Source organism: Hemiscyllium ocellatum, chromosome 7 (assembly GCF_020745735.1).
Source record: "Hemiscyllium ocellatum isolate sHemOce1 chromosome 7, sHemOce1.pat.X.cur, whole genome shotgun sequence".
In the NCBI taxonomy this organism is placed as follows: Eukaryota; Metazoa; Chordata; class Chondrichthyes; order Orectolobiformes; family Hemiscylliidae; genus Hemiscyllium; species Hemiscyllium ocellatum.
This window is the reverse complement of record NC_083407.1, coordinates 60,637,098-60,658,806: the sequence shown is the minus strand read 5'-3', so window position 1 is coordinate 60,658,806 and position 21,709 is coordinate 60,637,098. Positions and strand designations below refer to the sequence as shown.

Below are 21,709 nucleotides of genomic sequence, written 5' to 3'. Positions count from 1 at the left end.
TTAAAATTAAGTATAATAACTAAAGTATTTTGAAAAAGTGCTATTCTGATACATTGACATATGCTGTGACATAAATCTGAAGGTATCAGTCGAAAGTGATAGCTGTAGGCAATGCATATTACACACTAGAACTTGTACGTGACTCAACTTCTAATTTATAACCAGTGTGTCTCTAATAATAAATCAGCAAATAACACAATTTATTTTTAACAATAGGCATATTATGAACAAATTGTAACAGGAAAGTGACACTTACAGGAACTATTCAATAATTACAAGACCTTTTAGATGTTACAAACATGTCACATGGCAGTTTCACAAAGAGGCTGAGACTACACAAAAGTGCAATGTGTTAATCATCATGGGTAATGAATGCCAGGAAGTAAATGTGATGCTTACTCAAAAATATGCTATACATAACACTTTTAATGCATTATAGATGGGAGCAAGAAAACACAGATTTTTATTTAAAAAATACTGTTACCTTTCTTAAACTTTGATTACTTCACCCAATTTTTGAATAAAACATTTGAAATAAAATAATGTTAATAAAAATGAATTTTGTGATATTATAAATATCAAAAGACTAATAAGCTGTCTTAAAGTCAAAGAATTACAACGTTTAATTATTGATTATTATTTGTAACTATTGGCATTTTAAAAGGCACATAGGATTTAGTATGTATGGCTATGACCATGTGCTGATGAAAGCACATTATTAGTTCATGAGTTATTCAATATTTTGCAATGTTGCATGTGTTATCTGAACTCTTAATAAGAGAACAGAGTCATTCCGAAGAAACATTACATATGCCAAAGGTTGCTCAGTGTTCATCCACTATTTTTGCCAATATTTAACAAAGAGAGAGAGAAAAGGCAGGAACATGGTTTTAAATTTGTATTCAGTCATGGTTTCTGAGATAGGTATATCTCAACTATATGTCGCATTTGTGTCTATCACCCACATAACTACTGAAAATTAGAAACAAACCAATTTTTCTCCGCAAATTTATGGCAAGCCATCACTAAGTGCTCTAAGGGTGTAACATTGATTATCAAGCTAACAATGCTGAGAATGTGAGTGCACTTGTCAACTTCCTCAACAGCCTATAATCACAAAAATGACAGACAGGTTTGTTTATGGCCTAAGTGGATACAAATCATGGAACTCCAAAGGCAACTATCCACTAACAGGAAGCTTTAAACTTCAAAGTCATCATTCAATGTATTTTGTTGGCATATCTTAATAAGATTTTTAAAACAATAGAACGTGACAAGAGCAGCCCTGCATCTCCATGATGCCTGTTATTTTTAACCTTTGGCATGCTGGGGAGCAACAGTTGTACATCCATAACCCACCAGCCAGCACAGATGAAGATCAAATGCACTCGCTGTCAGGCAGTTGTCACACCTGACGCTAGCCTATCATAAAAAAAGGGACATGCTAGTAAGTGATGACCTGCAACACAACATCAAATGCAAAATTAGATATTTTTTTTAAAAGGACAGAAAAATCCATGACAGCGTGGGAGTGTCATTTTAAATCCTTGAAACACGGTGGCGGTGGGGGGACGGGGGAGGTGGGGCGTGGTAAAGTTATCGCACAACCTTGAGTTCTACTCCAAAAAAAATCACAATCTCTTTGTACCTGCTGTTGATGTGTATGTTAATGTGGTGATTTTATGTAATGTGAGACAATGATTATTGCACATCATTACGACTGCAAAATAATCAGGTTTCAGTGGTATTGTTAAAGGGAAAGATGTATTAGTTCATACCGTGATGTTTCACCACGGGTACTGTGAACATTAACATAAAGAAAAGGTCATTAGATCACTAGTTATTTGGTTCTTTCATGAGGGTGTGAGCGTCGCTGGCAAGACTAGCATTTATTGTCCATCCTTAAATGTCCTTGAGAAGGCAGTTGTCAACTGCCTGTAACCTTTCTTTCTGAAAGGAGGAAGAACTCAGACTTTGAGGACATAAAGTTAGCTATCATGTTTATTGATTACAAATTGTAACCTGAGACAATTTTTCGATACAGCTGCAGCATATCTAAAAATGAGCAGCGGAGGCGGTGCTTAGCTCCACCAGCAAATCCTACAAGTCACCCCGTTGGCGTGCATAGAGAGCTAACATTGCAATAGGTATTCGAGATGTAGCTAGATGGCAACTTCCAGGACAGTAAAAACGGTGGCACACATTCACGATAAAGGTTGTCTATTGAAATGGATTTAACTATAGTCAAAATGTACTGTCTTATTGTTTGAAATGCTAGCAAGTGTATCCATCAATTCTCGAAGTACGGTTCTCAGAATTAAGAATTTCAAATCAATACAATTTGCACAGCGTTTAGTTTTACACAAAACATGAACTGGTTAAAATTCAAACGATGCAATCTTGATTTCCGAGCAGGCACAAAGCGCCATTGAGCTTTCGTTTCAATGCTACGAGCACTGCCCTAGCCTGGCAACCGAGGAGTGTCATTACAGCAAGACAACATCAGTGTTCCTTTCCATTTACAGAGTGATAAAATGTTATCAATTACCGCAATTTCAAAAATATGCCAGAGTAAATAAAAGGGCACTGCTGGTTATCTTTATGTCAGTTGTCAAAGACTTCATCCGAGATTTTCTTTTCCAGCATCAGATTTCCTGAAACAGTTTCATTGTTCAATGTACACATGCATGAATACAGTGGGCGAGTCGGCCTGCCAGGGGCCACACGAACTCGTGGATTGTGATAGCAATGCTGGGGATGCTGCTTCATACATTGAACGAGGGTGAAAGCACTTGCCAGCCCCCACAAAGCCCTTTGCCCCTCTCCTCCCCATCATATTCCCACTTACCTGTCTTGAAAAATGCTGCAATGTCACCATCGTTGACGCATTCGTCTGCCCCTTCTGCGGAATTCATCGTTGGCTCGGTGCAGAAATACAACAAATTACATCCACTTCTACTGCAGGCTAGGCTCCATATTCGGTGCTGTTAAGCAGTGGTGTTTTGGGGAAGGCTGTGCTCGACCAAGAGCCTCTATATTTGTCCTCTATTGTTCAAAGGCGCCCTCCTCTCTCCAACAGCAGCATCACAATAGCAACAATAGGCTACACATGGGCTCGCTCAATGCATTTTCACTAGCGGACAGTTCCGGAGCCCTGCCACCACTACTTCAACTCTCCCCCGATTAGGCCTTGCGTTACTGGAGAATTCCGTGAAATGAAAGTCTTCTTTGCAGCCAACTTCAATGTTATCAGCTTTCCGGAGCCTTCCGTGGAAATGATCCCAATGACAAGAGGCCCGGAGACAGTTACACCGGCCGGAGGGCTGTCTGCATTTTGTTTGGGGGTGTGGGGTTGTAAAAAATTAGGAGAAAAACAAGTACTGACAAAGACCATTGAGGGACGGCGGGGTGTCAGTAACCGGACATCGGCGGTCTGGGACAACAAGGGGAGCACTGAGTCTTGCTTCAACAAACTATTCTCACATTCAGCCGAATGGTTCAAATCTCATTTAACACAGATCACTGTCCCTGTGACTTGCAACTTCGCTGTGTGCCGAGGAATGGCCACATGGCGCCTTCTAGCGTTTGTCGATGTACTGAACCACATCCGACTTTTCTCAGCCCAGTGCACAATAAATACACCATTCGCATTTAACAAATCAGACTAGAATATGATCCAAATTAAATTGCTTTATGCAAAATGGCAGGGGTTAGTCTGGTAGATACAAGTGTATTCTGATTGAAAGTGATGATAATTCGTCGTTGATTTGCCCAATAAGGCAATCATAGAGTAAGTCCTCCAGGAGTTACATTGTATCAATCATTATCAAGCTGGCTTCAAAGGTTATTTTTGGGACCGTTCACCCATTCACGCCTTTCTGTAAAGCAGTACAAATGCTCTCATTACAATGTCAACACAATGCAGTGCATCTGTCAATATCGATCAAGGGAAAATATATTACTTTTAGGTATAGCTCTTTATCAACTTTGAAGAATTGGCTCCAAAAAAAAGCCATATCGCTCTGAAGAGCGTTTATGTTAATTGAATTAATGAGAAGTTGGAATAAGACATTCCCTAAAGACCTAAGCCCACCTGTTGTCCCCAAAATACTTCCTGTAACCACAGCCCATCTGCTCGACATCAGCCTTAGCAATAGTGGATTCATTCATCACACCAATTCCGTTTCTCCCTGGACTTAGACGGAACATCTCCGTGTTATGTAAATAAACGGAGGGACATTACATTTGACAGTCATTAACAGGGTCATTTCATTATTTTCCACAATACGATAGTAATTTTTAAAAAAAATATCTTTTTTTTTATTTTTCTCAAATACAATTGACGTTAGGTCAGTAATGCCGGCGCTTGCTGTACTCTATTTCAGGCTATTAATGATGAAATGAGTGGGATTTGATCTTGTTCACGGTGTCGCGGGTGCAGAACTTGCTCAGATTGACCACACAAACTGAGGGGCAAGGGCAGAACGTCGTCAAATCATTTGTGCGGTCACCGAGTTGCTAAGAAACGGCGTAAGCGCAGGAAAAAGACAATGACCCATAACAGAGAAAAATCAGTGCGATACTTGAATTATGTGTTATTAATAAGCTGCCATTTAAATAACGCCAGAACAGAGCCGTCTAGACGTTTACAGGTATTGGTTACACGCCATAAAAAGTTAATAGTCGTGATATAGCTTAAAACATATTGGTTATGATGTCACGTTTTACATTGGTCCTCTCTATTTTAGTGACAAAATTACAACCAAGCCCAAATTCCTTTTTTTTAAATCAACTCTACATTTCTCCAATTTCTGCTCTCCATCCTCCCTGAACCAATGACAGAAGTCGACATGTAGACCCGTTATGGTTTACAACCCCAGTGGCCATTCTTCACTTGTGAGTCATAATAATGATTGGTAAGTGATGGCTTGAGTTTGAGGAGTTTTGCTCATCCCTAGCCTGTCATTTACATACATACTTTCCAGCAATTAAATATTAGCAATGAGGTCTAGAGTTCCTGGCTAATTGCAGACCTGCAATTTAACTTCCACCACTCCATAGGAACATATGAGTAATGACCAGGAGTAGGCCATTGGACCTGACAGATCTGCTCCTCAATTTAATATGATTATGGCTGATGTGATTGTGGCCTCAACCCCACTTTCCTGCCTATCCTTACCTTCATCTCTGTCCGAAATGAAGGTTCCTTGTTTTTAAGTTTCAAGTTCCTGCCACTAGGGACACATGCTTTCAACATCCACCCTGTCAAGTCCTGTCAGGATGCTTCAATAAGATTACCTCTCATTCTTCTAAAGTCCAATGGATTCAGGCCCCACAAGTCTGACTTTTCCCAATAAGATAAACTCTCCATCCCAGGAATCAGTCAAGTAAATATTCTTTGAACTATCACAAATGTAATTCCTGATGAAGGGCTTTTGCCTGAAATGTTGATTCTCCTGCTCCTCGGATGCTGCCTGACCTGTTGTGCTTTTCCGACACCACACTTTTGACTCTAATCTCCAGCACCTGCAGTCCTCACTTTCATAAATGTAATTATGACCTTTCTTAAATAAGGAGTCCAGAATTGTATCCAGCAACTGTGGATGTCATCTCATCAACACCTTGTACAACTTTAACACAACATTCCTACTTTTATTTTCCATTCCCTTGCAATAAACAATATTCCATTTTTCCATTTGCCTTCCTAATCATTTAATGTACATTAATAATTCAAGTATCAGGACACCCAGATCTTTCTGTATCTCAATGTTCTGCAGTCTTTTCCAATTTAAAATACATTTTTTATTCTTCCAACTAAAATGAACAAGTTCATATTTACACACATCATGTTCCACTTGCCAATATTTTGCCCAACCGTGTAACCTATCCATGTCATTATATAGACTCCTGCTATTTTCACAACTTTCTTTCCTACCCTATAGTTATGCGAGCAGCAAATTTACCAGGCAAACATTCAGTTTCATCATCCAAGTTCTTCATATATATTGAACATATTGTAAATATAGTTGAAGTCGAATCACTAATCCCTGCAACACTCCACTTATTGTATTTTATCAACCCAAAAATGACTTCCCATTTCCAGTTAGCCAATCAATTCTCCATCCTTTCTTAATGAATGAAGGGTTTGTCATATGTGGTTGAGGATTCTGAGTCTATACTCTGTGGAGTTTAGAAGGATGAGGGGGAATCGCATTGAAATTTACAAAATAGCGAGAGACCTGGATAGAGTTGACATGGAGAAGATGTTTCCTCTAGTAGGGAAGACCAGTATCTGAGGGCAAAGCCTCAGAGTGAAGGGACGGTCTTTAGAACTGAGATGTGGAGGAATTTATTTAGCCAGAGGGTAGTCAATCTGCGAAATTCAATGTCACAGAAGACTGTGGGGCCAAGTCATTGATTGTCTTAAAGACAGAGATGGATAGGTTCTTAATTGGTAAGAGTATCAAGGGTTACAGGAGAAGACAGAAGAATGGGGGTTGAGAAACATATCAGCCATGATCAAATAGTGGGGTAGACTCAATGAGCTAAATGGCCTAATTCTGCTCCTATTTTTTAACATGTTACTCCTACCCCATGAAATTTTATTTCGTGTCGTACTATTTGATGGCACACCTTGTCAAATGCCTTCTGACAATCTAAGTTGACGACCTTCATAGGTTGGCCTTTATTTACTAAAGGAAGTCTAATTAATGTATCATATATGATTGTCATTTCATAAAGCAATGTTGATGCTGCATAATTGTATTGAAATACTTTAATGATAGATTCCAACAACAGTTAAGGCTTGTAATTTCCTGCTTCTGTTTCCAACCTTTCCTAATGGACAGATTATATGCATTATTTTCCTATCCCATTTTCAGAATTTAAAGAATTTTACAAAATTAAAATCCACACATCTACTGTATCAGCAACCATTTCTTTTAAGATCCTAAAATAAAGTCCATCAGAACCTGAAGACTTGTCAGCTTTTAGTTCAAATAATTTTCTCGGTAAACTTTCAATGGTGATTGTAATCATTTTAAGATCTTCCCTCACTTTCACTTGTTGGTGTAGACTTATTTCTGGAATATTATTCCAGTTTTCTATGGTGAAATGCAAAATATCCGTTCAATATGTCTGTCATTCCTGATTTTACATTATTAACTTCTCAGGCTCATTGAGAAGAGAACCAGAATTCATGACTTATTTTTATATTTGTAAATACCAGTAAACTCTTACTTTTGCTTTTACATTTCCAGTCAATTTTTACTCATATTCTAATTTTTAAACATGTAATCCAATCTTCTATTTATGTTTTATACTTTGAAGTTTTATACTATATTTAACTTTCTTCGACATGGATTGGGTGCCTATCCCAGATAGTCAGATATTTTCTTTCTCACTAGAAAGGATCTTTGCTGGATTTTGTGAAGTATTTGTATCAATGTCTGACACTGCATCCCTGCTGACCTTTGCCTTAATGATTTCTCAGTTAACTTTAGTGAGATTTGCCTTCTAATCACTATAATTACCCTTAACTAAGTTTATAACACTAATATTTGGCCCAGTCTCCCCTTCCTGGATGTATATATGAAATTCAATCATGGTATGATCTTTGCTACAAAGGAACATCTTTACTATCAGTTAGTTAACTAATCTTGTTTTATTTCACATTACCAGATTAGCCTGCTCATTAGTTGGCTCTAGCATGTGCTGCCATAAGAATTATTCAAAAATACTCTAAAAACCTATCTTCCAGACTAATTTTGCAAATCTGATTCACTTAATCTATATCACCCATGATTGTCACTGGACCTTTTTTTTAAACCTTCCATTTCACTTTATATATTAATGATCTGGATGAAGGGACTGGGGAAGTTCGCCGATGATACAAAGTTAGGCGGACAGGCAGGAGGTGGGGAGGCTGCAGAAAGATTTAGACAGTTTAGAAGAGTGGTCCAGGAAATGGCTGATGAAATTCAATGTGAGCAAGTGTGAGGTCTTGCACTTTGGAAAAAAGAATACAGGCATGGACTATTTTTTAAACTGTGAGAATATTCATAAAGCCAAAGTACAAAGGGATCTGGGAGTGCTTTTTTTTTAGATTAGATTAGACTTACAGTGTGGAAACAGGCCCTTCGGCCCAACAAGTCCACACCGACCCGCCGAAGCGCAACCCACCCATACCCCTACATATTACCCCTTACTTAACACTACGGGCAATTTAGCTTGGCCAATTCACCTGACCCGCACATCTTTGTGACTGTGGGAGGAAACCGGAGCACCCGGAGGAAACCCACGCAGACACGGGGAGAACGTGCAAACTCCACACAGTCAGTCACCTGAGTCGGGAATTGAACCCGGGTCTACAGGTGCTGTGAGGCAGCAGTGCTAACCACTGTGCCACCGTGCCGCTAGTCCAGGATTCTCTAAAGATTGATTCGCAGGTTGACTCTGTGATTAAGAAATCTCAAGGAGGTTGGGATATAAAAGCAGCGAAGTACTTCTGAGAATTTATAAAGCTCTAGTTAGTCCCCCTTTAGAATACTGTGTCCAATTTTGGACCACACATCTCAGGAAGGACATACTGGCACTGGAGCGTGTCCAGCAGAGATTCACACCCATGATCCCTGGAATGGTAGGTCTAACATATGATGAACGGCTGAGGATCCTGGGATTGTATTCATTAGAGTTTTTTAGATAGATTACTTACAGTGTGGAAACAGGCCCTTCGGCCCAACAAGTCCACACCGACCCGCCGAAGCGCAACCCACCCATACCCCTACATTTACCCCTTACCTAACACTACGGGCAATTTAGCATGGCCAATTTACCTGACCCGCACATCTTTGGACTGTGGGAGGAAACCGGAGCACCCGGAGGAAACCCACGCAGACACGGGGAGAACGTGCAAACTCCACACAGTCAGTCGCCTGAGTCGGGAATTGAACCCGGGTCTCAGGCGCTGTGAGGCAGTAGTGCTAACCACTGTGCCACCGTGCCGCCCACTTCAGAAGGTTGAGGAGAGATCTAATAAAAACTTACAAGGTAATGCATGGCTTAGAAAGGGTGGATGCTGGGAAGTTGTTTCCATTAGGCAGGAAGAGTAGGACCCATGTACACAGCCTTAAAATTAGAGGGGGTCAATTTAGAACAGAAATGAGGAGACATTTCTTCATCTAGAGAGTGGTAGGCCTGTGGAATTCATTGCCACAGAGCGCAGTGGAGGCCGGGTCGTTGGGTACCTTCAAGGCAGAGATTGATAAATTCTTGATCTCGCAAGAAATTAAGGGTTACAGGGAGAGTGCATGAAAGTGGAATTGAAATGCCCATCAGCCATAATTAAATGGCAGAGTGGACCCAATGGGCCGAATGGCCTTGCTTTCACTCCTATGTCTTATGGTCTTATTATGTATTCCATATGTCCTGTTCCATAGTGTGTTTAGTTAGGCAAGCTATAAACTACTCCCTCAAGTGACTTCCTATGTTCCCTATTGCTATCCAAACTGAATCTATGTTTGGGGTATTTTGACCTAATGTCATCTCTGCATGCCTGACTAACAAAGCAACCACTCTGCCCTTTCCTAGCATTCATTCAGAATGTTATCATTTTTTTAATATTCTTGTCACCTCAGCAAGGTCACTCCTGAAAGGACTATGTTGGTCACTCTGCACAGCATATTTTTCTATCTTCCAATTGGACAAATGTTTTAAAGGATAACCATTTAGTGTCCGGTATTCATTTACTCTGTTACTTTTGCTGTGATAGACTCCAGGTGTACGTCTTCCTTTATACTTGTATCCTTTTGTACCTGTCTGTCTTCCAGCTTGTGCCTGTGTGTTCTCAAAAATGTATTTAAATAGAATGTTTGCATATTTTACTTGAATGCAACAGAAAGAAAACAAAGTAGGATGAAGAAAGTACTTTGTCACTATCTTCCTTTGTTTCATACTTAATGAAAAATATTGGAGCACCCTCACCGAAAGACTGTAGTAGTTCAAGCTGGAAGCTTATTACTTCCTTCTCAGGGCTCTAGGAAAAACTAGTGCAGCTTTGCCAGAATCACACACATCCTAAGAATTTTTTTTTAAAAAGGGTCTCACATTTAATATTAGAGATAGAATTCAAGTTGGAAAGTTAAAACTAGGCAAGATGTGTAACAGTTCACAATCTATAATTTCCCATTTACTATCTTGACACAAATTGAACTTCAGCTCCATAATTTATTTTTATAAATAATTCATGTTTGTAGTATTTATTGTGACAGATATTGCCATCTGTTATGTTATAATATTTATTTATTAGTGTTTCTTTAGAAGTGAATAGCTAATAACTTAAGGAGGGTAAGTCATTAGTTTTATTTAAAAAGAGGGTTGAGGATGCAAAAGACAGTGTGCAATGCATCAATGACAAAAAGGCATTAGCAAAAATACATTTTGGGGAAATGTAAAAGGGGGAAGCAAACAATTAATGAAGCATTTTAAAATGAGAGAAAAAAAGAAGCAAATTTGATGGTTATAAAAGTGGCTGCATTTGTAGATCGAAAAACACTATTGAAAATCAGTGAGACAAGAATTAGAATTGTACCCTCGTTTGTTTGCAATCACTTTATCTCTGGAAGATTGAATAGATTTCATTCATGTTAAGTATGGATACCAGAATTAAAATGTGAATTTTAGAAGGTTGAAAAGGAAAGTATTAACTAATCCAGGACCAAATTAGTTTCAGTTTTGGGTGTTCTCAATTCAGTTGCCAAGTTGCCCTCAAAAACTTTGAAGCAAGAAGATGTTCTGCCATGAACTGCTGATACAAAAGTAATATGGCGGACTGATATTATGGTCATTTTCATATAAAGTAAGTTTTTTTGTTTCATTCACAGGTTAACAAAACATACATTTAATAATAAGTAGTACACAAAGAAAGATGGAAGATATTTCACTGTAATTTACCTCACAGACTACAATGTTTTAAATGGTTCATCAATACCTTCTTAAACACAATTCAGGATATGAATACATGCTGGCCATAAAAATATCATCCTCAACCTGTACTTGAATTTTTTTTAAAAATCAACATCAGATTCCATATTTATTCTTGATTCATCATTTAATGAACTAACTTATGGAAATTCATAATAAATCCACAACTGCTGATACTATGGATGGTTCTAGGAGGTAAAATATTTGCATCCAGATGGAAGATCAGACCAGATAATTAAAAATTTAGAATCCCTACTGTGTGGAATCAGGCCCTTTGGCCCAACAAGTTCCCAGCGACCCTCCGAAGAGCAACCCACCCAGACCCATTTCCCTACCCTACTCTACATTTACCCAGACTAATGCACCTAACCTACACATGACTGAACACCATGGGCAAATTAGCATGGCCAATTCACCTAACTTGTGCATCTTTGAACTGTGGGAGGAAACTGGAGCACCCAGAGAAAACCCATACAGACACAGCGAGAACACGCAAACTCTTACTTTCAATTTGCTCTCTCTGTGAAGTTAGCTCCCTTAGTTTTAATATGTTTACACAATGTGGGCATCATTAGCTAAGCAAATATTTATTGAATATCCCTAATTTCCCTCAAAAGGTAGTAGTAAACTGTGTTCCTGAAGTGCTAATGTTCATGTGGTGGAGCACACCACATTGCTGTTAGGCAGGGCTTTAGGATTTTGACCCAGTGACAGCAAAGGAACAACAATATAATTGCAATGCAGGGCGATGTGCACCTTAGATGGGAACTTGCAAGTAGGGTGTTCCCATATATCCACTGCCCTTATCCTTCTGGATGGTAGGAGTCATAAGTTTGGAAGGGAAGTTGGTGGCATAGTAGTATTATTATCCATTCATCCACGGTGGCAAAGATGTGCGGGTTAGGTGAATTGGCCAAGCTAAATTGCCCGTAGTGTTAGGTAAGGGGTAAATGTATGGGTGGGTTGCGCTTCGGCGGGTCGGTGTGGACTTGTTGGGCCGAAGGGCCTGTTTCCACACTGTAAGTCTAATCTAATCTAATCCAGAAGTCCAGCCTAATGTTTAGATTAGATTAGATTACTTACAGTGTGGAAACAGGCCCTTCGGCCCAACAAGTCCACACCGACCTGCCGAAACGCAACCCACCCATACCCCTACATATACCCCTTACCTAACACTACGGGCAATTTAGCATGGCCAATTCACCTGACCCGCACATCTTTGGACTGTGGGAGGAAACCGGAGCACCCGGAGGAAACCCACGCAGACACGGGGAGAACGTGCAAACTCCACACAGTCAGTCGCCTGAGGCGGGAATTGAACCCAGGTCCCTGGCGCTGTGAGGCAGCAGCGCTAACCACTGTGCCACCGTGCCGCCCAAGAAGGTGACTTCAGTGAGCCTGACGTGATAGGTGCATGGATTAAAGTTCTGCCATGGCAGTTAGTGAAATATTCAATTACTTTGTTTTACTTCCATTACTTTGTTGATGTTTGAGAATAGACTGGCAGACAATGTTAAATTGGCCAGGTTCAATTTGTTATGGTTTTTGTGAATAGTGCTTAGATGGGCTATTTACCACATTATCAGGTATATGCCAGTGTTTGAACTGGATTGGAACACTTTGGCTAGGAGTATGGCTAGTTTTGGAGCATAAATCTTCAGTGTTATTGTCAGAATATTGTCAGAATGTTAATGAATCCCCCAGCATCAACATCATGGAGATTACCGTGGACCATGAACTGCATTCAGTATATAAATACTATGGTTACAATATTAAGTTGGAGGTTTTGAATTCAATGAGTAACTCACTTCCAGATTACACAAAGTCTATCCTCCATCTACAAAGCGCAAAACCGTACTGTGATGGAATACTTTATGTTCCTGGATGATTTCAGCTCCAAAACATAAGCTCAATACCATCCAGACAATGACCTAGTGACATTACCACTAGACATTAATCTAGAAACTCAGCTAATGTTCTAGAGACATGGGTTGAAATCCTGCCATGGTAGATGGTGGATTTTGAATTTAATAAAAAAGTCTGGAATTAAGAACCTACCGATGACCGTAAAACCATTGTCAATTGTAAGGGAAAAACCCATACCTTCAGGGAAGAAAATCTGCCATCCTCACCTGATCTGGCCTACATGTGACTCCAGATCAACAGCAATGTGGTTGACTCTCAACTGCCCTCTGAAGTGCCTTGCAAGCCACTGAGTTCAAGAGCAACTAGGAACAGGCAATAATTGATGGGCAGCCAGTGATGCCCATGTCCCACGAGTGAATGAAAGGTGTCCATAACCTTTATAGGATCCAGTGCCTTGAACTATTTCATGATATCATGTGGAGTGGTTCAAATTGGATTAAGGCTAGAATTTGTGGAATTGGGGATATCAAGAGGAGGTTTAGGTGAATCATTCACTTAATACATCTGGCTGTAGATTGCTGTGAATGCTTCAGCCTTGTCAATTGCACTGAGGTGCTAGAGTCCCCCATCATTGAGGATGGATATACTTGTTGAGCATCCTCCTCCATTGAGTTGTTGAATTGCACTCCACCTTTCTTGACTGAATGTGGCAGGGTCTGATCAGTTTGTTGTGATTTTTTTAATCTATTGCATACAGGTCATTCCGCTATAATGTATTCTTGTGCGACCCCATATTATAGAAAAATCGAGCTTTAGAAACAGTGCTTAAAGTGTTGGTGATGTAATTACGTTACAGGCAACACATGTTTCAAAAGTCCTTGTAACTTCGAGCTAGTTAAGGTCTACAGATGCTGGAAGTCAGAGTTAATAAAATGTGGAGCTGGTAAGGCACTGCAGATCAGACAGCATTGGAGGACAAGCAAAGGCAATGTTTCGGGTATCAGGACTGGTGAAAGGTCCAGACCCGAAATGTCAACTTTCCAATACTGTCTATCCTGCTGTGTCTTTCCAGCTCCACTTGTTGTAACTTCACCAGGTTAACATGTCATTCTTAGTTATGCCCGATACTGCTCCAGGCATAGTCTGCTGCACGTTTCCTTGATTGAAGGTGATACTAGAATGGCTGATATGCCAGGTCATGAGGTTAAGGACTGCTTGACAAATGGACAGATTCATCTGGTCAAGTAGATCTGTGAGGAGGAGAACAAGTAAGTTTTGTCCTCTTATTGCTTCCCTTACCACTTGTGGCATGTCGAGTGTAATAGCAATGTCCTTTAGGATTCAACCAGCATGTTCAATAGACGTGCTGCCAAGAACTGTTGCTGGTGGATATTGAAGTACCTAACCACAGGTGAAATTCTATACTTTGATTCTCTTAGACACCTCAATTTCAGCCAATTGGATAGACAACCAAATGATGCTTCTGTGGGTGTTCAGAAACAGGAACATTTCCAAGACATGCCCAGTTAACTGCCAATGCCAATGACAGAGATGATGCTAAGTTTGCATTAATCTTTCAGAGAAATTACTGAGGATCTGAAAGCATTTACTTCAACAGTAACATGCCCAGCCTTGATCAACAACTCAAGAAAAACAAGTTCCAAATGACTCAGTGAGAGCTAGGCCAATGTCCACAGAACAAGGACATGGTGAAAAGGATGGAATGGTCCAGTTGAAGCATCTTATTCACCACAAATGCCATCAGAAAGCTATCAACTAGTCCAGAATTGCAGGACATGATGAGAAAGAATGTACTTGTCTTGACTGAACAGCTGAAAATGTGTTGCTGGAAAAGCGCAGCAGGTCAGGCAGCATCCAAGGAGCAGGAGAATCGACGTTTCGGGCATGAGCCCTTCTTCAGGAATTCCTGAATGATTCCTAAAGAAGGGCTCATGCCCGAAACGTCAATTCTCCTGCTCTTTGGATGCTGCCTGACCTGCTGCGCTTTTCCAGTAACACATTTTCAGCTCTGATCTCCAGCATCTGCAGTCCTCACTTTCTCCTTGACTGAACAGCTGTCTTCCACAATGGGTATTCACAAGATTAAGGGTCCTCGATGATTTTAGCTATGTGAGTGTCACAAAGCTAGTCCCTTTTTTCTCTAAAAGCTGTTCCTTGGCTCAAGGAGACTCTGACCTTGACTTTATTCAGAGGGGCAATAAACCGGGCCGGGCTCCAATCAGTCTGGTTTGGTACAGAGATGGAAAGGATTTTGAGAGGTCTTTTGTTTATGTGTAAACAATGAGACTTCAGGCCAAAGTGGTCATGCTTTAGAAGTGACCTGTATAATGAAAGGGGAGCGGTCAGCTCTTTAGCTGAGCTGAGCTGAGCTGTTTTAGTTCAGTCTTGAACTGGGAAATTAACAGGGAGCTGTGTGGAAACTCTCTCTCTTTTCTGTCCTTCAACTTCAACCTTGTAAGCATGTGTTCCATTTGTACTGGTTTGCTTATTGGGATTGTGGTGTGTATTTGAAACAGCTTAATTAAGTCTAGCTGGATAGATTGAGTTCTTTGGGGGCCTTTATTCTGTTCTTTGTGTTTCATTGTGTAATTTTGTGAATAGATCTTTTTGTCTGTTTTAAAATCTAGTAGCCAACCTAGCTATCGTACTCAGCGTAATTTTCACTGTACACTTACTGAAACAAATTGCAAAATTAGGTTTAGGGCTGCCTGTTTAAGAGTGTTTTGAGTGGTCTGGCCTAGTCCATAATATGAGTTGCAGAAAGGAATTCCTCTGCAAAGAAAATTCATGAGAATTAAGGTCTCTAGATAAGGTAATGGAGCTATAACCATATCTACAAATAACACCATCTTCCATAAAGCAAGATAAAAGATGCTCCAAAAGAGAAATGATCCACAGATCAGAACCAGGTTCAACAATCTTCAAGTGAAAGATCACCATTCATCTGTGTCTGTAAAAAGTACATTCTGCGAAATAGGCAAACATCCAGAGAACTTTACATTTGTGAAGATACAGACTTGAGGTATAGATGGAGTAGTGACAAATGTAGTATACTGTCGTTATGTACCTGGCTGTAGAATGGGTTAACTTTGGGGAAAAGCTTAAGAGGAACGTATGAGATAACTGTTCTGAAGGGATTAATGTTCCTTTTACATCGGCTCTGCCCAGGCCATAGATGTCACCTACAGTCTGTAAGTAGAACCAAGTAGTTCTGTTCTAATTTTTGGAAGGACACGATGGATTTGGACTAGACTCCTCAGATCCCAATAATTGCTCTTGACCAAATGTAACTTGTTACTATCATATCTGGTTTCCCTGCTATAGGAAAAATGTTGTGAAACTTGAAAGAGTTCAGAAAAGATTTACAAGGATATTGCCATGGTTGGAGGTTTGCATTATAGGGAGAGGGGCTGTTTTTCCTGGAGCGCCAGAGGCTGAGGGGTGACTTTATAGAAGTTTATAAAATCATGAGGGGTATGGATAGGGTGAATAGTCAAGGTCTTTTCCCCAGGAAAGTCCAAAACTAGAGAGCATTGGTTTAAGGTGAGAGAGGATATGTTTAAAAGGGACCTAAGGGTCATTTTTTTTTCACACAGAGGGAGTCGTGTGTATGGAGTTAACTTCTAGAGGAAGTGTTGGGGGCTGGTTCAATTACAACATTTACAAGGCATCTGGATAGGTATATGAATAGAAAGGGTTAGAGAAAGATAGGCCAAACACTGGCAAATGGGATTGGATTAATTTAGGATATCTGGTCAGTGCAGACAAGTGGGACCGAAAGGTCTGTCTCCATGCTGTACATCTCTATGACTCTATGACTAATATATATTGCAGTTATAAAACAATAGTGTCTCTCTGTAGATGCTCTATGTTGGTCTAACTTCTACCAGAAATCAATGGATGGGCCCAAAACAATGCAAAGTAAGATTGATGATGATGAGCTACCTCAACAAATTCTTATCCATGACCACATATTGGTAAAAGTAGCAATTACCACAAGGCTTCAGGAGTGGCCAGCTGGGAAAATATCACAATTAGTATCAACTAAGAAGTAAAGTTAGACTTCAGAATTTGCTCTGGGGCAAAAGAAAGTGCAAATCAAGATTTGGAATTTCTGTTTTATTGATAAAGTTTTTTTCACTTGTGGCACATGAGCCTGTAACTATAAAAACTGATGTACCAGTTTGTGAATGCATGTTTACTTTTAAATACAGCTGTTTAAAATGGAAGAATATTTCATTTGTTGTCAATAATTTGTTCACATAAGCAATTATCAATTTCATGTTTCCATAGGACCAGTAAGGATGCCTTCTTCGCATAAATTTGGATCTGTAGCACAACTTCCTGACATCCTGAAACAATATACTAAAGACTGCATTAGGGCTCAGCCTGCTGATATTATTCAATGGTCTACAGAGTAGGTTACATTTTTAGAGTGTATTTTTATCTTATTCTATTCATGATTTATCTCTTTACATTTGGCCTTCACACAAATGGTCTATGCTTTAATAGTGGTTGAAAAGACATGGACTTCTCTATGATTTCTGACATGAATATTCACTTCACTGGCTTAGAACAGGCACCAAGAACAATGAGATCAAAAATTATTGCATTTTACAGAAAATATGAGGCTAGTGCCCAGATATTCCAATTGCCAAATAGTTGCTTCTGCAGTTAATATGTGGAATTCCAGAGCAGCAAACTCCTTGGGAATTGCCCAGAAAATTAACTTCCTAATTTTCCCAGTATCTGTAACCCATTCTAAAGCAGGAGAATTTGGAGGGTTCCAATTCGCTGAAGCTTAATAATTATAATGTAAACTTAAAATGTTAAAACTGACTCTAACTCATGTGTAGCTATTAAAATAAGCCCCCACTTGCACCCCTGCCCTAGCTATGCCTGCTCCTAAATCTTTCTACTCCATGGATTTCAGAAAACTACCCCCATGACCAGGTCATCCCCAACCTCTATTCCATCTTCCCATGTAACTCCAGCCACGGAGCCATCCCTGCTAGATTCAATACCCAACCTCAATCTAACTCCGACCAACGACCAGCCAGACATTGCTGGGCCCAAAGTCCATGCATTTGTTGTTGAGATGGGTGCAAAGGGAGTGTAGGGGCAAAGGTGACATCCCTGCTGAAAGGAGTGGGTAGTCATTGCAGGAGGGTGGAAAACAGAGACATTTGTAGTAGTGGGGATTAGGACAGAGCTGGGGGGAGTCTCTAGTACATGAAGGTAAGTAGAAAAGCATTGGAAGTCATGATAGGCTACACGGGAAGGAGGGTTATTGCCAGTGACCACAATTGTGGCCTTCACAAGAAAGCATGGTGATCCAGAGTGGATATCATTAAAGTGTAATGTTGGTGTTCATGAGGCAGGGAGGACAATTGTAGACATATTTAAATGTGGTGAGTCTCCATTGAGTTGATGCAGATGGGTGGAAATGGGCTGGGGAGAAATGCAAGATAAAAGGAAACAGAAGGCTCTGCCGGGATATTTAGTGACAAGGTGGGGACTAGTACTGATGGTGTTCACCATGAAATATATTGCCTGCCATTACTTTACATTCTCTAGATGCGAAATGCAACAAGGAAATGTCTGGGACAATATACAAGGTAAGTGGAGTCAGTATCTGTTTGATGGTTGAGTGTACCACATCATCCTAGCATACTATGTTCTACACAATTGGAGCAGGCAATGAAGTGATCTGATAGATGCTGAAGAGCTGGGGAACAGGAGCTTTGGCTGACTGGCAGAAGGCAGGTAGTGGGGTAAAGAGGTCTTTCACACGATGGCAGCCAGTGACTAATGGAGTTCTGCAGGGGTCAGTACTGGGACTGCAACTATTCACATTATACATTACCAATCTGGATGACAGAACTAAGGCATTGTTGCTAAGTTTGCTGATGACACAAAGATAGGTTGAGGGACTGGTAATGTTGAGGAGGCAGGGAGGCTGCAGAAGAACATGAACAGACTGGGAGAATGGGCAAAGAAGTGGAAAATGGAATACAGTGTGAAAAAATGTGAGATTGTGCGCTTTGGAGGCATAAGCTATTTTCTAAATGCAAACTGCCTTCAGAAATCTGAATCACACATGGACTTAGAAATCCAAGTTCCAGATTCTCTTAAGGTTCATTTAGCATTCATTTCAAGAGGGCTAGAATACAAGAGGAGAGGTATACTGTTGAGGCTGTACAAGACTCTAGTCAGAATATCGTTAGCAGTTTCGGGCTCCTTATCTAAGGAAGGATATACTGTCATTAGAGAAGCTCTACAGGAGGTTCATAAGAATAATCCCTGGAATGAAGGGCTTGTCAGATAAGGAGCAGTTGAGGACTCTGGTTCTGTACTCAATAAAATTTAGAAAAATGAGGGAAATCATATTAAAACTCACAGAATATTGAGAGGCCTGGAAAGATTGGACCTGTGAAGATGCTTCCACTAATAGGAGAGAGTAGGACCTGAGAGCACAGCCTCAGAGTGAAAGGACAACTCGTTAGAACTGAGATGAGGAGGAATTTCTCAGTCAAAGGGTGGTGAATCTACAGAACTCATTACTTCAGAGGAATGTGGAGTCCAAGGCATTGAATGCATTTAAGACAGAGATAGCTAGGTTCTTGATCAGTAAGGGGATCAAGGGTTACAAGGAAAAGGCAGGAGAATGGAGTTGAAAAACATACCAGCCACAATCAAATGGTGGAGTTCATTTATTGGGCCAAATAGCCTCCTTCTCCTCTATCGAACATAGAACATTGCAGCACAGTCCAGGTCCTTCAGTCCTCGATGTTGCGCTGACCAATTGAACCAATCTGAAGCCCAGTTATCCTATACTATTCCATTTTCATCCATATTTCTAACTAATGACCATTTAAATGTCCATAAGGTTGGCAAGTCTACTACTGTTGTAGGCTCCCCTACGCCCTTGGATTAATGAGTTCCACACGCGTCGAGATATTGAACAATTCTTCCACCGCCTTCGCCTCTGTGCCTACTTTCACAACCAAGACTCCCGCCCACCCTCTGACGACCCCTTCTCCCGCCTCCAACACACCCCATCCACCTGGACACCCCGTGCTGGCCTCCTACCCGCCCTCGACCTCTTTATAGCCAACTGCCGCCGTGACATTAACCGACTCAACCTGTCCACCCCTCTCACCCACTCCAACCTCTCACCCTCAGAACGTGCAGACCTCCACTCCCTCCGCTCCAATCCCAACCTCACCATCAAACCCGCAGACAAGGGAGGCGCGGTGGTAGTTTGGCGCACTGACCTTTATACGGCTGAAGCCAAACGCCAGCTCGCGGACGCCTCCTCTTATCGTCCCCTTGACCACGACCCCACCTCCCACCACCAAACCATCATCTCCCAGACCATCCATGACCTCATCACCTCAGGGGATCTCCCATCCACCGCCTCCAACCTCATAGTCCCACAACCCCGCACCGCCCGTTTCTACCTCCTGCCCAAAATTCACAAACCTGCCTGCCCCGGCCGACCCATTGCCTCAGCCTGCTCCTGCCCCACCGAACTCATCTCCCAATACCTCAACACGGTCCTGTCCCCTTTAGACCAAGAACTCCCCACCTATGTTCGGGACACCACCCACGCCCTCCACCTCCTCCAGGATTTTCGCTCCCCCAGTCCCCAACGCCTTATTTTCACTATGGACATCCAGTCCCTGTACACCTCCATCCCCCATCACGAAGGACTCAAAGCCCTCTGCTTCTTCCTTTCCCGCCGCACCAACCAGTACCCTTCCACTGACACCCTCCTTCGACTGACTGAACTGGTCCTCACCCTGAATAACTTCTCTTTTCAATCCTCCCACTTCCTCCAAACTAAAGGAGTTGCCATGGGCACCCGCATGGGCCCCAGCTATGCCTGCCTCTTCGTAGGATATGTGGAACAGTCCATCTTCCGCAACTACACTGGCACCACCCCCCACCTTTTCCTCCGCTACATCGATGACTGTATCGGCACTGCCTCGTGCTCCCACGAGGAGGTTGAACAGTTCATCAACTTTACTAACACCTTCCATCCCGACCTGAAATTCACCTGGACTGTCTCAGACTCCTCCCTCCCCTTCCTAGACCTTTCCATCTCTATCTCGGGCGACCGACTCAACACAGACATCTATGAAAAACCGACTGACTCCCACAGCTACCTGGACTACACCTCCTCCCACCCTGCCCCCTGCAAAAACGCCATCCCATATTCCCAATTCCTTCGTCTCCGCCGCATCTGCTCCCAGGAGGACCAGTTCCAACACCGCACAGCCCAGATGGCCTCCTTCTTCAAGGACCGCAGATTCCCCCCAGACATGATCGACGATGCCCTCCACCGCATCTCCTCCACTTCCCGCTCCTCCACCCTTGAGCCCCGCTCCTCCAACCGCCACCAAGACAGAACCCCACTGGTTCTCACCTACCACCCCACCAACCTCCGCATACAACGTATCATCCGCCGTCATTTCCGCCACCTCCAAACGGACCCCACCACCAAGGATATATTTCCCTCCCCTCCCCATCAGCGTTCCGCAAGGACCACTCCCATCGTGACTCCCTCGTCAGATCCACACCCCCCACCAACCCAACCTCCACCCCTGGCACCTTCCCCTGCAACCGCAGGAAATGTAAAACTTGCGCCCACACGTCCACACTCACTTCCCTCCAAGGCCCCAAGGGATCCTTCCATATCCGCCACAAGTTCACCTGTACCTCCACACACATCATCTATTGCATCCGCTGCACCCGATGTGGCCTCCTCTATATTGGTGAGACAGGCCGCTTACTTGCGGAACGCTTCAGAGAACACCTCAGGGACGCCCGGACCAAC

General features: G+C 41.8%; 2 protein-coding genes across 2 annotated transcripts in view; one reads left to right on the top strand and one right to left on the bottom strand.

Moving 5' to 3' along the window:
• kalrna (kalirin RhoGEF kinase a) overlaps positions 1–3,452 on the bottom strand; it is a 744,968-nt gene extending 741,516 nt beyond the window's left edge. The window contains exon 1 of the mRNA XM_060827256.1: positions 2,849–3,452. Coding sequence (XP_060683239.1) covers positions 2,849–2,915 — 67 coding nt within the window. The 5' untranslated portion in view covers positions 2,916–3,452. The remainder of the gene's footprint in view (positions 1–2,848) is intronic.
• A 13,719-nt stretch (positions 3,453–17,171) lies between these two features.
• Positions 17,172–21,709, top strand: part of LOC132817356 (ropporin-1-like) — a 38,404-nt gene continuing 33,866 nt past the window's right edge. The window contains exon 1 of the mRNA XM_060827765.1: positions 17,172–17,284. Within this exon, the coding sequence (XP_060683748.1) occupies positions 17,172–17,284 (113 nt within the window). The remainder of the gene's footprint in view (positions 17,285–21,709) is intronic.